The 16,515-nt window shown below is 38.3% G+C and overlaps 1 protein-coding gene across 1 annotated transcript in view; it reads right to left on the reverse strand.

The window, feature by feature from the left end:
• Window positions 1–506: 506 nt before the first annotated feature.
• LOC140139927 (nuclear pore membrane glycoprotein 210-like) overlaps window positions 507–16,515 on the reverse strand; it is a 73,944-nt gene continuing 57,935 nt past the window's right edge. Inside the window, 8 exon segments of the mRNA XM_072161707.1 lie at window positions 507–1,468; window positions 5,395–5,628; window positions 6,801–7,023; window positions 7,843–8,096; window positions 8,530–8,676; window positions 9,332–9,455; window positions 10,789–10,925; window positions 13,101–13,230. Coding sequence (XP_072017808.1) covers window positions 1,341–1,468; window positions 5,395–5,628; window positions 6,801–7,023; window positions 7,843–8,096; window positions 8,530–8,676; window positions 9,332–9,455; window positions 10,789–10,925; window positions 13,101–13,230 — 1,377 coding nt within the window. The 3' untranslated portion in view covers window positions 507–1,340.

Genomic DNA, 16,515 nt, shown 5'->3' on the forward strand with positions numbered 1-16,515 from the left:
GGTTTAGCATGGAGCTAACATAGACTATTAATAACACCAGATGGTTCACTAACTGGCAGTACCAGGTTTAGCATGGAGCTAACATAGACTATTAATAACACCAGATGGTTCACTAACTGGCAGTACCAGGTTTAGCATGGAGCTAACATAGACTATTAATAACACCAGATGGTTCACTAACTGGCAGTACCAGGTTTAGCATGGAGCTAACATAGACTATTAATAACACCAGATGGTTCACTAACTGGCAGTACCAGGTTTAGCATGGAGCTAACATAGACTATTAATAACACCAGATGGTTCACTAACTGGCAGTACCAGGTTTAGCATAGAGCTAACATAGACTATTAATAACACCAGATGGTTCACTAACTGGCAGTACCAGGTTTAGCATGGAGCTAACATAGACTATTAATAACACCAGATGGTTCACTAACTGGCAGTACCAGGTTTAGCATGGAGCTAACATAGACTATTAATAACACCAGATGGTTCACTCACTGGCAGTACCAGGTTTAGCATGGAGCTAACATAGACTATTAATAACACCAGATGGTTCACTAACTGGCAGTACCAGGTTTAGCATGGAGCTAACATAGACTATTAATAACACCAGATGGTTCACTAACTGGCAGTACCAGGTTTAGCATGGAGCTAACATAGACTATTAATAACACCAGATGGTTCACTAACTGGCAGTACCAGGTTTAGCATGGAGCTAACATAGACTATTAATAACACCAAATGGTTCACTAACCAGTACCACCTGTTAATGCAGGCAAATTGTTCCATAAAATAGGACAGAAGAAATTGCTATGCCCACCGTGCGCTTGTTACTGCATATTTTTCACATCTTTTGCGAAGACAAGTAACTGTGAAGGGCATGCAATGTGTGGCTTTTTTGCATGCGTGATTTGTTACACATTGTTGATAGAACGATCGACCCTCATGTCGGAATTCTCATTATACAAAAAGCACAGGGACTTTGCCTGTTGGTGCATTATCTATAACTATTTAATCTATGGGAGCTCCATACCCAAAATAGTATCTGAGAACACAAGTTTCACATCTTTTGATTAAGTCACAGCTTTATATGCCTATTTACCAGTGCGCAGCCTTCCCCAGCCAAGCTACAGCTACAATGCCTAAGTTCCCATTGAATGAGGAATTTCCAGGCAAAGCTGGAGAAAGCTGCACACTGGTATTTAGGTACAGGCCCGAAGAGGGCTGCTTGTTGACACGTAGTCAACAATTGCACAGTATGTTTATCCCTCCTTCATACACCAAACCACACCTGTTCAGCTATCCTATACAGACTACCTAGGGTACAAGTACTATCATCAATATTGTGGTGTAGAGCCTTCTTGAGGACTATACGCTGTACTCCATAATTTAGTGGGTGATCTCCTGGCGCTGCGATTCCGTAACCCTGAATCTCCTCTTTGGTATGGACTTTGGTATTCATAGCCTGTAGTAGAGGAAACAAAATGGAACGCAACTGTGAGGCACCATAATTTTTCTAACATGCAATTTTGACGAAATTTATACATTTTTTGAATTTCACAAAATTTTCATGCATACTTTTAAATGCTTTACGGTATTGTCAATATCATTCTATTAAATGCCTCCTCTGATAAATGCCCCTTTTTCCCAACAATTTTTTGTGTCAGTTCCTGCACCTTTAGTACAGGTTTGACGATCACGTGACAATTCGAATCATCATATCGAAATATCACGTGGGTAAAAATATCAATATCGATATCAATACTATTCGTCAATTCAGCCCCAAACCAATTCGCCCACATGCTAATTCGAACCCTGTATATTGAAGTACAAAAAAGTTGGCCAAAACTATTTCGTGATTTTCTCCATAACCGTTGTTTTTACACCAAATCTGTATATTTAGATGCCTTGATGTCTTGCATTCGGTCACGAACCAATTCGTTGTACTTTGTGCACTTAACCCTCTATCTTTTAAACCAAATATCCTAAAGAGTCATGTGATATGTCGAACTTTTCCTCAGGTCATAAAGAACAAAAAAGTCAGCGTTCACAGTATCTGTACGTAGTCCGGCACGTAGTCACGAGTTATTGTGGCCCTCACAACACGGGCTTCCGGTGAGCTGCCGGTCCTAGGAAATGGAATATTACTGATAAATATATAAAGATGGCAAAATCAGTAAACCAGTTTAAGTTACAAATAAAGAAAAGTCTAATAAAAATTACATCTAATATTTAGGCATTATTTAATGACCTCACCCATCCCCACCCATCTCCACCCCAACTATCAATTTCTTCTGTGAACTGTGGAATGTCTATATGAAATGTTATAAATATTTATATTGCTTCTTTCTTTGCATGTTCTTCTACTCTTTCTTTTATTTGTTAGCTTTGTGTAATTGTATGTTGTAACTTAAGGCAGTGTAAGGGGGCGCTCGCTTCAGGCCTTTTGAGCATCTCCTCATTCAAATGTTGTGTCTTTTATATATATTTTGTATGTCGATTTGTATGAAAATAAAATGATGATGTATGATGATGATGATGTACATCATTTCCTACAGAGTCGTGAGATATGTCAAACTTTTCCCTTAGTCATAAGGAACAAAAAAAAAAGTCAGTGGTCGCATATCTGTAGGATCATCGGTTAATGAGATATAGTCACTTTTTTTGTAATGTTGTGCACTTAACCCCTTGTTTTTTTACTTCTGGATATCGTTTGGAGTCAAATGATTTTTCATTTTAAAGCTTATGATATATTTTCTAAACACGAAATAAAACAAAATTGACCGCCAGCCGACTTTACAGCTGTTTCGTGATGGACGGTCACATATATTCATTAACATATTAAATCGTTTATCCCTTTTGGTCGATATTGAATTGGTTTGTGGCTGACTTAGCTTGGGGCCAATGCATGAATTGGCATATGGCCAAGTCAACTGTGGACTAATTGGTTTGGGCGAATCGACCTGATACCAGGAAATGCCGAAAAATTACGTACTTTTACAAGGCAAAAAGCAACTTTTCTAGGCATTGTTGACATGGTGCCCCCGCTAAAGAAAGTTTCTACTATAAAGACCTAACTTTTGAGATGGTTTGTACGGTTTGAAGGTGCAAAATTAACAATAAGCTTAAAATAAGATGCCGTTAACGCCGGTTCATCATCAACGACTTTGACAGATGACGTCATCAGACGCAATCTCTGTCTTGATAATATCGACATGGACTAATATATAGAATACGTAGTGTGATGGACTGGAAACTTCACGCATCGATCTGAGGACAGCTTTCAAACATAAGTCTTGATAGTAATACGCTGTTTTAATTAGCCTATATCTGGTGGCAACAGCATTTTTCTACAGTCACGTGATAATGGCACCGGCCGATAATACACTGGGGAAGCCGACGGTGTCCACATCTTTTTTTTTTTTCCCTTTTTCAGCTTTTTGTATTTTATCTGTACTTAGAGCTGGTGGGGGAGAGAAAGCATAAAATACATTCAGGAAAAAATACAACTCGAACCAAAGATCAAGGCTCCATTTCAAATTTAAACCTAAAAAATTACTCATTTTTTAAACCAGACGTTGTTCAAATTTGCGCCAAAACTTCAGCTCTGAAATAAAATATTGGGATTTTTTCTCAGATTCCTTCATGTAGACACTTGCCAGAAGCAAATGAGCTGAAAACAGGCGAATTTTGACAATTATCTTTTGAAAATAAAGCCACAACAAGCTCAAATAAGCGGTGGACTATTTTAACCGAATTTCACTGGTACATAAATCGTGGAGTGATTTGGTGGTGCGCCCTCTGAAAAGATTTGAAGAATAGAAGGCTGACGTTGCGCCAAAACATGTGGGCCTATTTAATGATATATGAACTACCACTCATGTTCTTGTCAGCGCTACAGTGCAAAACTTCTCTTTAACATTACATTCAAACTGAGACAATGTAAATTGGAACTGACACCAATTTTTTTCAGGAATACTTGTTTTTATTGAAATGCAGAAAATAATGCCATATCATGTGAGCAAGCTTTTTTATACTGGCCCTTGCCAATTACTGGATGTCACAATCATGACATTATATGGACATAACCTGTTATAAACTTCCATCCAATTCATTACTGAATTATAATAGAATTTCATTCAAAGACCTATTTTTGTATGAAAATGCACTTAAAATTGTGATAATGTTCCTCTGTACAATATTACAAGTAAGGTGTCATTTTCAAGCTAAAAAGCAGCAGTTTATCCTAGTGTTTAAAAGCTCCATTTTCATTTCTGCCGCGAGGTGGTCTGTTTCGATGTGATGGGTCACAAATACAACTAGTCTCATTCAATTTGATTTTCTTTATCGTTGCTATGTTGCAATAACGATCTGTGTACAGTTGATGTTTTCTGCTGCTTGGTAACAGAGTTGCCAGTTGATTTTCCTTCAGCAATCAGATTGTCAAATATGTGACTTAAAGGAGTGTTTCGTGATCCTAGCATCCTCTTTTTATGACATTTTTCAGTACATATCCACGAAAAAGCTTATTCCCAAAATTTCAGTTGATTCCGATTTTGCATTTATGAGTTATGCATGATTATGTGTATTACACTGCTCCATAGACAATGCGTTGTAATTTCGTTCTGGTGCACCAGAACGAAATTCAAATTTCACGATATCTTTGCAAAATGAATTAATCTGCAAGAAATATTTTTACATAAACATTATGTAGCCAGAGGTTTCCAGTGATATAAAAATCTCAACTTTTTTTGAGAAAAGTGGGGGATGAGGCTGTGGATCACGAAATGCCCCTTTAAGTTGTCTCTGTAGATGGTTATTGCCCCACTTCCTAATGGAAGCCAGGCAATTAGGAAGCATGTAAGTGGAATTTTATTGGATTAGGTTGTATCAATTTACAAATAACAGCATAATCAGCTCATTCTCATTTGATTTTCACCACATGAGTTTGTGAGAATCTATTTTAAAGTCATAATGTACGATCTTATAATATGAATTTGGTTAATTTTTTTCAAACCTGATTTTTTGGCATATTTGTAATGTTTACACATGTCACAACTTGCACCTACATGGAATCAGCCAAATTTCCTGTGTTTGTAGGTAAACAGAGCAAAGTTCGACATAAAGTCATAATTCATGTCCTCCCGTAGAACTGTGTGTTAAACGGCCAAAATAACAAGCAGTGTTTCTTTCACTTTACCTCGTTATTTCAGCTCAAAATTAACAGAAACCATTCCCGATAATTATTACTAGTATTATTTCAGCATTTTGAGTGTATAATGACAAATTTAAAATTTGAAGGAAATCGTACATTAAGCCTTTAATTCATGCAAAGTGAGGAGAAAATGATCCCCTGATTGTGAATCAATATACAGCTTGTACAACCCTTACCTGCTGATGGTGGCCCATATGGTGGCGGTGAAGGATGCATGGGTGTTCCTGGAGACAGGAAAGCAGGACCTGTGGCTGTGTAATAGTAACGTGGTGCGAGAAAGACGTGGTAGCCGATGAGAACAGCGCCAGCTATTGCCAGGATTAGGATGATTAGGAAAAGCCAATTCTGGTAGTTGTTAAGGACAACTTGGATGACACGAGCCCAACCACTGATCTTGGGTTCTTGAACAACTGAGGGAAAAAATGGAAATTTATTAGTTGCATAAGATGTCAACTGCAGCTCTCAAATGGCTTATTCTAGTTTAAATCCATACATCCACCCCCCATGGAAGACATTACCTTAAACTCCCACAGAGGGAATGTGAATTTCAAATAGGGATACCAGAATGGGTGACTGTATTTGAAATTCATACTCCCTGTTGTGGGATATTAAGGTTATATCTCCCATATGGGGTGCATGGGGTATAGGGATGTAGCCCAATGATGTTGCCATAATCGAATATACCTATTTATTGCATAATACAGTTCATCCACGTAATTCAATATCACCTACCCCACTCAGGGATGCCAACCTTGCAACTCAAGAAACTGTACTCACAGACCCCAAAAACTGTATTTTTTAAATGAATGAATGAATGAATGAAAGTATTTTGCCATACAAAACTGTATTTTTTGAGATCATTGTGTAATTTCACTTGTAACTACAACCATGGCCAAAATGTGTTGGGACACTTATGGAAAACGTACACTATATTATTATTATGGCCTTATTTCCGTTATTATTAACGTGATAAAGTGGGACACTGTTGAGTTACTTCTTTTGGACAAGAAATCACTGCTAATTGGCCCGTTATACAAAACCTGGGGAGCTGATCTTGGTTGCAAAGATCCTGGCTGCGACAGTTTATTGTGGTATGAAGAGGGTGTGCATTTCTTAGCTGCATTATAGATTGATTTGGGCCACAGGGGTCAGCATGTATCTGTAAAGTGTGGAGAGGCCTGTGCATGTGGCACAGCACACTACAAATCACAAAGTTTTCTTTTTTAATACACACTTTGGCCTTGAAAAACTGATGCACAAACAGAGAGACTGACACACAAATGACATCTTATACTTGGGGGCGGGTGTGGTCTAGCAGTAGAGTACAGGCCTCATGATCTTGAGATTGTGGGTTCGAGCCCCACTGTGACCATGCATGTTGTGCACTTGAGTAAAGTGCTTTATTATATCTCTACCCAGGTGTATAGATGGGTACAGGCATTCATCAGTACTGGGAAGGTAACAGACTGCAACATTACATGGAGGAGTCTGGCCTAATCACATATGAAAGAGAGATGGGCACTCCATTCACTGTTTATATACAGGTTGCCTCCTTTACCTTTACCTCAAAACATGCACTTACTCTGTGGTTGTTCCTTGATTGGCACCAGGTTAACATGAACCGGCAACACCATCTTCTCTCCAGTCAGTGTGTTATAAACTTCTGCCTTGGCATTTGTCACTACTGGACCCATCTGTGTTACCGTCTTCTCTACTAGACGTATAGGGTACTGTAGGGATGAGGCGCTTGTGCTGTAAGGTTTGCCTACTTCTAGTAGCTGTGACTGTGCATCATCTACGGTAACCTGTGGCATGAGCAGGGAAAATAACAATGAAACTAGTATTCAACTACATGATTAATTTACCTGGCAAATTGGAACCAGAGAAAAGGTCTTCCCATAATGCATTGCAAAGGTTATATCACCCAGGTCTTAACCGAGCTTGCCCATATTCCAATGAATTCTATTGAAAAGATGTTATTTGCAAAGTACTAGTGTACACTGGGTTTCAGAGAAGAATGGCAGATTGACGCGATTGCCCTGTTAATGAGCGACATACGTGGAGCTTTGCGTGTCCTCCAAGGGGTGCCGATCTGTGTTGACCAACGTTTGGACGCATTATCGGCCAATCAGATTATCGGTCTGTTGCTATGATTGATTCAGCCAATCAGAACCCACTTCCGTGTTTACGCTCTGCACACTCTCAAAATGTAAACAACTGCCCTTCTTCTCTGACGGAAACTGTAGTCAGTGGGTATGAGAACTAAAGAGTTATATAACTCTTTTGTTTTGAGGTATTCCTATCACTATTGACTCATGTTGCACTGAATAGCAAGTCAGTACAGGGAAGAAATGCATTGTGGAAAGTGTTATATATCTTCTCTGGGACCGTGTCATTATAAAGTAGTTTCCTTGCCCCTTGACCTTGTGTCCACTTGACCCTCTTTCATCATCAACCTAATCACTTCCCAAGCATTATCAAGAATTCAACATAAGAACTTTCTTACAAATGCCAACTTTCTTACAAATAACAACTTACCACCAAGGATTTCAGAGTAGTCTATCACTTTTCAACCTAATCAAGAATTCAACATATCAACAACTTCCTTACAAATGGCAACTTACCACCAAGGCTTTCAAAGTGGTCTCCACTCCTTCCACTGTAATCTCTGCAGATTTCTGACTCAAACTTAGTGACAGCATAGTAGGCTGTACATACATGTGAGGTACAAAGGTCAAGGTCACTATATCTGATCTGACCTCTGTCTGACCTGTGCGTCGAGGGACGGTGACAGACAGTGCTAGATCGGCTGCTAGCGTGCTGAGGTAGTGTGGTGAGTGCTTGCTTTGTAACTGTGTGATGCCGCAGTAGTACTGGCCTGTGTTTTGTGAAATAAAACATACCCAAGTAAAATCATCAACAAGATTAGCACAACTCTCTATAACATTAGGCCAATAAAAAAAATTCTGGTTTGCCCTTATCGGATCAGATCGGATCAGATAGCAAATATGGTCATGAAAATTTGTGAATATTTTATGAAAATTTGTAAATATTTTAAGAAAATTTGTTAATATTTTAAGAAAATTTGTTAATGTTTTAAGAAAATTTGTTAATATTTTAAGAAAATTTGTTAATATTTAAAGAAAATTTTAAACTTGTCGTCTGCAGTCGACACCCACATAGAGAGAGTTAATTCAAAGGGAAGCAAGTGCTCCATGTACTTTAATTGGTGACTTGCATACTGTGGGAGTGTCTGAAGTGCTAAAGTGTTCTCGAAAAGCAACAGCACATACCGTCCTGTCCTTACTTACCTGTAACGGGGTCAAATGCTGGATATGTATGGAATAGCTCCGATGCTTGTACCCTGATAGCGTGGTTATTAAATCGCAGATGGCACTGGATAGGGGGCGCTGGTAGGTTGACTTTGCTGGCTGACAAGAAGGCACTTGCATTGTTCCCTATGAAAGAAAAAAAGAAAGAGAACTAAATAACCAACAGAACATAACAATTAATCATGCTAATTATTAATCATTCTAAATTTAAAAGGGATCAGACATTGGTTCAAGTCCAATTATTGCAAATGATGTCATAACACATGCATGTTAATCAATATAAAATGCCACCTTGTATCAGTCTTATCAATGATGAACAATTCATACATACTCACTATATAACAACGTTTCTGATTGGATTTGGGCCCTTGTTTGCTGGTCATAAATTCTGTTTATGACCAGTACGCAGGGCATAAACAAGCTGCGTCACGCAGCGTTGGAACCCAATTAACACGATCCACGATTTGCTAGTGTTGCGTACATGCACATGTCACTGCGCCCATCTCACGCGGAGCGCAAAAGATAATGCGTATCACGCGTTGACTCCCGGCCGTTGACCTCATGAGCCGAGCTGCTTCCTGCAAGTAGGCCTACTCATTTTCTTCCAATTTATGAAGGAAAACAGTATGGAAATGTTATTTAAACTTGTAAACCCTTATTATTTTCATCTGTATTGAATTGCTAAGAATGTTGGATATGTATGAACGGGGTTCATTCATAGGATTTCGGGCATGATCGCTGTTTATGCCCTCAATCTTATGAATGAACCCCTAAATCTTACCTTTGATGCTTGGTGACTGGTTGAGGGTAACCGTCACTTTGTAAGGTTCATCTTGGGATATAGTTGTCAAGTACCTGATGTCATCACTATCCAAAGAAACACGGCTAACTGGACGCACAGTAACCTGTGAGGTAAATAAACATACAGGTTAGTTCAATATTACTATATATATAAACAGAACAGAATGGGCTATTCCAGCTGAAATCCATATACCCCTCTATGGAAGACATGACCTTAATCTTTTACACAGGGAGTGAGAATTTGAAATGGGGTCACCTGAATGAGTGACTCCATTTGAAATTCACACTCCCTATGTAGGAGATTAAGGTCATGTCTTCTATAGGGGGTGTATGGATTTCAACTGGAGTATTCCTCTCATCTTATGGGTTTAAAAAAAAAAAAAAAGAATATTGTTTGTTAACAAAAATTTTAGCAAGTTTGAAATTTGGCCCTGTGCTGACCTTTGATTGACCCCTACACCCTAATCAGGACCACTTTTTAATTTCGGGAACATCTTGAATGTGTTGTGGGACCATCCAGAGAACCTAAAAAGTCGGTTTGGTTTAGTTCTGAGTGGCAAAGGCAGTATTGTTAGTTCCCATTCTAATAAGCACATGGTGCTTTACATCAGAAGTGGGAAGATATCTTACTTTTTAGTATGCACTGGTTGATTAGTGGTCTGAGCTTTCTAGCTCAGCAGAATCTTTATCAAAGACAACTTGTTCCCAATGTTTCTTTTCATTTCTCTCTTCTACAGATTCTCATTCTCAATTTCACTTTGAAATGAATTTTCCATGACCTCTCCATAACTTTTAACAACTACCTGGTACGTATATCCATGACCAATATTCAATTTCCACGGTGACACAGCAGTACGGGCTCTGCTTCACGGATTGTGAGTTCCAACCCCGGCTGTGTCGTGTTACCTCACTTGACTATCTCTACCCAGGGGAGAAATGGGGAGCTGTTACGAATATTGTCCATTGAGCGCTGCCCAAAGGTATGAGTATGCTTTGAGCATTGTATGAATGCCGACATATTCTTGCGAGAGCGGAATAAATGTAAAGCGCTTTGATACAGGTGCTGTACAATATTTATTTATTCATTTTGCCATTTTTCAAAATTCCATAACTTTACATTCAAGAGTCTGTGATAACTCATTGCACTAACTTTGTTTTTCAAATGTATCAATTTCCATCTCTCCCTATACTCTATATAGACCTATATCTACCTCCAGTCAGTGGCACTAGCTTTGAAGTTCAGCGTGTTCTATGTTAGCTAAGCGTTACTTGGTGCATGTACATACTTTTACGCGCACGGTCAAAGTGGCGCACGGTCTAAGTGGCGCATATGTACACGCAAGAAACAACACTAAGCCAACACAGAACATGCTGAACTTCAAACCTAGTGCCGGTGACGGGAGGTAGATATATAGACTATAGTGACAGATTACTTACTTCAGTCTCCGTTTCCAGCTTGTTAGCAATATCATGATAGAGAGTAGCTATCCCTGGTCCAACAGCCACACCAACCCCAGAAGAGCTATCAATCTTAATCACTGCAGGATTAGATGATCTCCACGATCCACGCTGACCTAGTGGATGAAAAACAACAAGACATTGTTAGTGATAGAGTAACTGTCCCTGGTCCTACACCCACACCTACCCCAGTAGAGCTATCCATCTTAATCACTGCAGGATTAGATGATCTACACGATCCACGCTGACCTAGTGGATGAAAAACAACAAGACATTGTTAGTGATAGAGTAGCTATCCCTGGTCCAACAGCCACACCAACCCCAGTAGAGCTATCAATCTTAATCACTGCAGGATTAGATGATCTCCACGATCCACGCTGACCTAGTGGATGAAAAACAACAAGACATTGTTAGTGATAGAGTAGCTATCCCTGGTCCAACAGCCACACCAACCCCAGTAGAGCTATCCATCTTAATCACTGCAGGATTAGATGATCTCCACGATCCACGCTGACCTAGTGGATGAAAAACAACAAGACATTGTTAGTGATAGAGTAGCTATCCCTGGTCCAACAGCCACACCAACCCCAGTAGAGCTATCCATCTTAATCACTGCAGGATTAGATGATCTCCACGATCCACGCTGACCTAGTGGATGAAAAACAATTAGACATTGTTAGTGATAGAGAGTAGTTTTCCCTGGTCCAATAGCTAAACCCCAGCAATCAAACATTCCTTTCATCAAGCTTTGCGACAAACGCTGGGTATAAAATCTCCCGATATGACAGGGATGCCAGTGACTCATTGTCAAAAAACCTGAAAATTTGCGAAGCGTAACGAGCGAAGCGAGTGTAGCGCTCGCGTAATACGGCCGGGGTCCATTCAAGGGCCGCGGTGGGGTGAAGCCAGAGGGTTTCTACACATTTTACACTACAGGAGACACAATTTCTGAGGGGAAAATTACATTTAAATGGATTAAAAATAAGGTTATTTTTGAAAAAACAAGCCTAGATAACAGCCTTGGAAAATATCTATTATACATGTAATCTTCTTCAAGGCTGTTATCTTGGCTTGTTTTCTCAAAATTATACCGTAAAATATGTAAATTAGGTACCTAAGCCCAGCCAATGTTAGCAGATTTAGCACCCCAAAAGGCCATTTTTGACATAAAAACTCATTTTAGACTTTTTTGAAAAAATGATTCCTTCATCCTAAAAAAGTGGTTTTAAATGTTCGGTTTCCTATACTTTTGTACATAAGAAGCATTCTTCAAAGTTATTTTTTTGCCTAATAACATGGCTTAATTGGCTGAAATTGATATATATATAGTGCGCAATATGACATTGATGATTCATCACATTTTTGACCACCCCCCCCCCTTTTTTTCTTTAATTTTCAAAAACTATTTTTGCATAAAAAGCAAGTTATAGGCCTTGTTACTTGTTATTGAAGTTTGAAACCTGAGCAATACTGCTACTAAAAAAAAAAAAAAAATGCCAATTTTTTTACAAAGTTGATTGTTGTACATTTTAATTACTTTTGCTTCTATTGAACAGCTAGCAACACATACAAATTCAATGTGTCCCTGACTGTTCAATAGAAGCAAAAGTAATAAAAAATGTACAACTTTATCAACTTTATAAAAAAAAATTGGCAATTTTTTTTTTAAGTAGCAGTATTTCTACGGTTTCCGACCTTCAATAACAAGTAATTTAGGGCCTATAACTTGCTTTTTGGGGCAAAAATGTTTTGAAAATTTTGATGTCGCCCGTGTTATATGAGACGATAGATGCACTCCGGTGGCTAAAACCAATACCTTTATTCTCTAAATGTCCCAAGTGATAGGCATACCATAACATTTTTCATCCTGATATGGCAGTGACGTTAGTGACATTTCCTTCCATACATCTTTAAATTGCTAGCATTCGCCCAAAGTGCTGGTGTACACACACCTAAAGACGCCGCATAGATGCGTGCATGCCTCAACGCCACTGACACATCAGGGTGAAAATTGGTATACCAATTTCGGCTCGGTGTTCTTCCTGCGATCATCGCTAACTTGGATGCATTAATTGAGCACTGCACTGGTGATCATTTGTATACTGCCTCATTTGGTAAAGAGCATGTTGGTGCTTTTTGTATGATAATAATGAGAACCTATTTCTGAGTAGGTAGTTAGAACATGAGTAGGTAGTCAAACTAACCAAAAAGGCATGAGTAGGTAGTCAGGATTCAAATTAATCACAAAGGCATCAAGGAAAGTCAATTTGTTTTTATCCATTTATACCTACCTTCATCGGTTAACAGTGATGATGTAAAGCAGACAACATCACCTACTGTCAGGTCTTCCTCTGGCTCTACAACACTACCGACAGGGACGATGACATAATCCTCAATCCATGGACTGGTCTCATCCCACACCTAGACAAAAAGAAATAACAATAGAATAGGGTTTTCTTTATGCATTTTGCTGAAGGGGTATAACTAGAGTCCAAAGTTCTCCAATTATGAACTGTTTCCCTTGTTTTTAAATTCACGATCATGAATTTCCATACATTGACCTGCGCACAAACTTCAAAGGAATATATTTGTTTGTTCATGTAAGTTCATCTGTGTTGCTATAAATCATGATTTTTGTATGGGCGGAGCCATAGGCGGAGAGCCATACTTTAATTTTGTTTTGCAATATTTGTTCGCACGTTTAAGGGTTTATCTAGCCACTGTATAGATTGAAAGTTGCAGGGTATATAGTATGTAATCGAATGAAGAAGTAGATAGATTTTCTATAATAATATGTGTTCAGGAGAGGAGATATTTAACAAAAACAAAAACACCCAAGTCCGTCAAATGCACGAATAAGAATACGTGTATAGAATAGGCCTATCCACCATTGGGGAATTGCCGCAGCTGATTAGAGTCGTTCATTTAGTGCGGTACATGATTAGAGTCGTTCATTTCGTGCGGTAAATAGCGGGCAATGGGTGTATTTTTTGTTTGCTTTTGTGTTGCTTTTTTTAACACTCGCGCCCGCTATAAAGTCGTTAATTTGTTTGCACAGACCTAGTCTCCTACACAGCCAATTTGTGTCGGGCGATCCGAACAAACATCGTGATAGCCACATACAGTCTGGCCCGAGGCACAGACTATCAAGTGTTTATTTACCAGTGACCTTCAATAAAATCGATACTGTAGTACAAACATGCTATATACAGGGTGTCCCTGAAAGAACTGTTTCAAGTCAGAAATTTAATTGTTTGGGTATTTTAACGCATACAACTAAACAAAACTAAATACTTTTTGAATTTTGACAAAAGACGAAATATTAAGATTAGAAATTTAATAACGTGGCATAATCACTGCACATCATAATTTTTACTTCATTTACTGTATAAAACACATCTTTTGACTCATTATGACCCCAGATTTTTTTTCTTTTTTGAGAAACAAAAATCCTTCCAAACTTTACATAGAGCCAAAAAGTTACAAGATTAAATTTTTTATTTTGGCATAACAATTCAGGGAATTTTGTTTTTGTTTGTTAACGCTTGTTTTAATACGCAATCACTTTCGGGCACACCCTTTCCAACGAAAAATTAAAACTTTAATCTCAACATTTAATTTTGAGCATGGAGAAAGGAAATCATAATTTCCCTCCCGTTTCTACGGTGTCTGATCTCCGCCAAATTCCCCCTTTTATTTTTAATTTCCCGATTTTTACTTCCCCCCCACCTTTTTACAAATAATTCCCCCTTTTTAATTTCCCCTGTTTGCAAATAGTTCCCCCTTTTTGTAAATAGTTCCCCTTTTATTTTTACCCATTTTGTAAATAGGTCCCCTTTAACAAATAATTCCCGCTTTAAATTTCCCCCTTTTACTTTCACCCGCTTTTGTAAATATCCCCTTTTTACTTTCACCGTTTTGTAAATATCCCCTTTTTACTTTCACCCGCTTTGTAAATATCCCCTTTTTACTTTCACCGCTTTGTAAATATCCCCCTTTTACTTTCACCCGCTTTGTAAATATCCCCTTTTTACTTTCACCCGTTTTGTAAATATCCCCTTTTACTTTCACCGTTTTGTAAATATCCCCTTTTACTTTCACCCGCTTTGTAAATATCCCCTTTTTACTTTCACCCGTTTTGTAAATATCCCCTTTTTACTTTCACCCGTTTTGTAAATATCCCCTTTTACTTTCACCCGCTTTGTAAATATCCCCTTTTTACTTTCACCCGCTTTGTAAATATCCCCTTTTACTTTCACCCGCTTTTGTAAATATCCCCTTTTTACTTTCACCCGCTTTGTAAATATCCCCTTTTTACTTTCACCCGTTTTGTAAATATCCCCTTTTACTTTCACCGTTTTGTAAATATCCTCCTTTTTACTGAGCTAAATAAAATGAATAAAATGATACTTATTGTGTAATTTATGAATTCTATAGGATATAGATCTACATTTAAGAAAAATCATAATCTGAATTAGGCCTATATCATGCAACTAAATATAGACCCAGGAAAAGGCCAGGAGTTTGGAATTCGAATCAATTCGATTGGCTTATTAATCGTTATTATTTTGGACTTGTCTCGACTTTAAAAAAAGACTAGGCTTAATTGCTACTTAATTCTCCATCTAACATAATAGGGCCTACTAATTCTTTTTTGGATTTTTGAGGCGTGCACCACTGACCGAAGTCCCTGGTTCATTTGTCTGGTCAATTGAATATACGCCATAGAGCCTTTGATTAGAAAGCACATTTTTATTGTTAACGGAATTGTTGACAAACAAAGAATAGCGAAAATTACTCGGAACTGGCTTAAAAATAAAGTTGCATAAAATCACACAGCCACACTTGTCATAAATATGCAATGCCCATTTTGTCCAGGCCCGTTTTATAAATGTATGCTTTTATTGTCATTTCACTGTTAAGACCGCTTGTTTTAAACTTTGGTGCTATTACTTAAAAAAAAACCTTTTGAATAATATAGCACAAACAATTCTTATTATCTAGGCTTCTGTAACAATGGCAGCCAGTTGTTTGTTGTCTCTGACATATCCCTGTTTATAGACAAGTTCTTCACAGACTTTCAAACATCATTGCTATGAATTTGACCAGCATAAATATTTATGCATGCCAGTTTCACCCGCTTAACACTCTGAACGTCATCTGGTTTATCAATCATATCGGATTTGCTCTTTGTACAGCCCCTCTATAAACGTGCATAAAAAGTTGACGGATCCCTAACCCATTGAATTTAGCGGCGCTTGCACAACAGGCTATAAATCTACCTACGTTGGTATCCAAATTCATATAGAACGCCTTTCCAATAATGGATGTAGCGAAATGAGCTGTAGTGAGTGCACGGTACTCTCCAGGGTCCAGGCTTACTGGTAAAGCCTACGCACGGAAAACGGGAAGAAAAAAAAAAAAAGGGAGTATTATTTAAAAAGGGATAAACTATTTAAAATGGGAACCTATTTGTGAAAAGCGGGAGGAAAGTTAAAGGGATTATTTGTAAAAGGGGGAACTATTTACAAAATGGGTGAAAATAAAAGGTATTATTTGTAAAGGGGTAATTCAAACGGGAAACTATTTGAAAAGGGGAAATTAAAAAGGGGAAACTATTTGAAAAGGGGGATTCAAAAGGGGGAAACTATATGAAAAGGGGAAAGTTGAAAAGGGGGAAACTATTTGAAAGGGGGGAAAGGAGAA

Source organism: Amphiura filiformis, chromosome 18 (genome assembly GCF_039555335.1).
Source record: "Amphiura filiformis chromosome 18, Afil_fr2py, whole genome shotgun sequence".
NCBI classification, from domain to species: Eukaryota; Metazoa; Echinodermata; class Ophiuroidea; order Amphilepidida; family Amphiuridae; genus Amphiura; species Amphiura filiformis.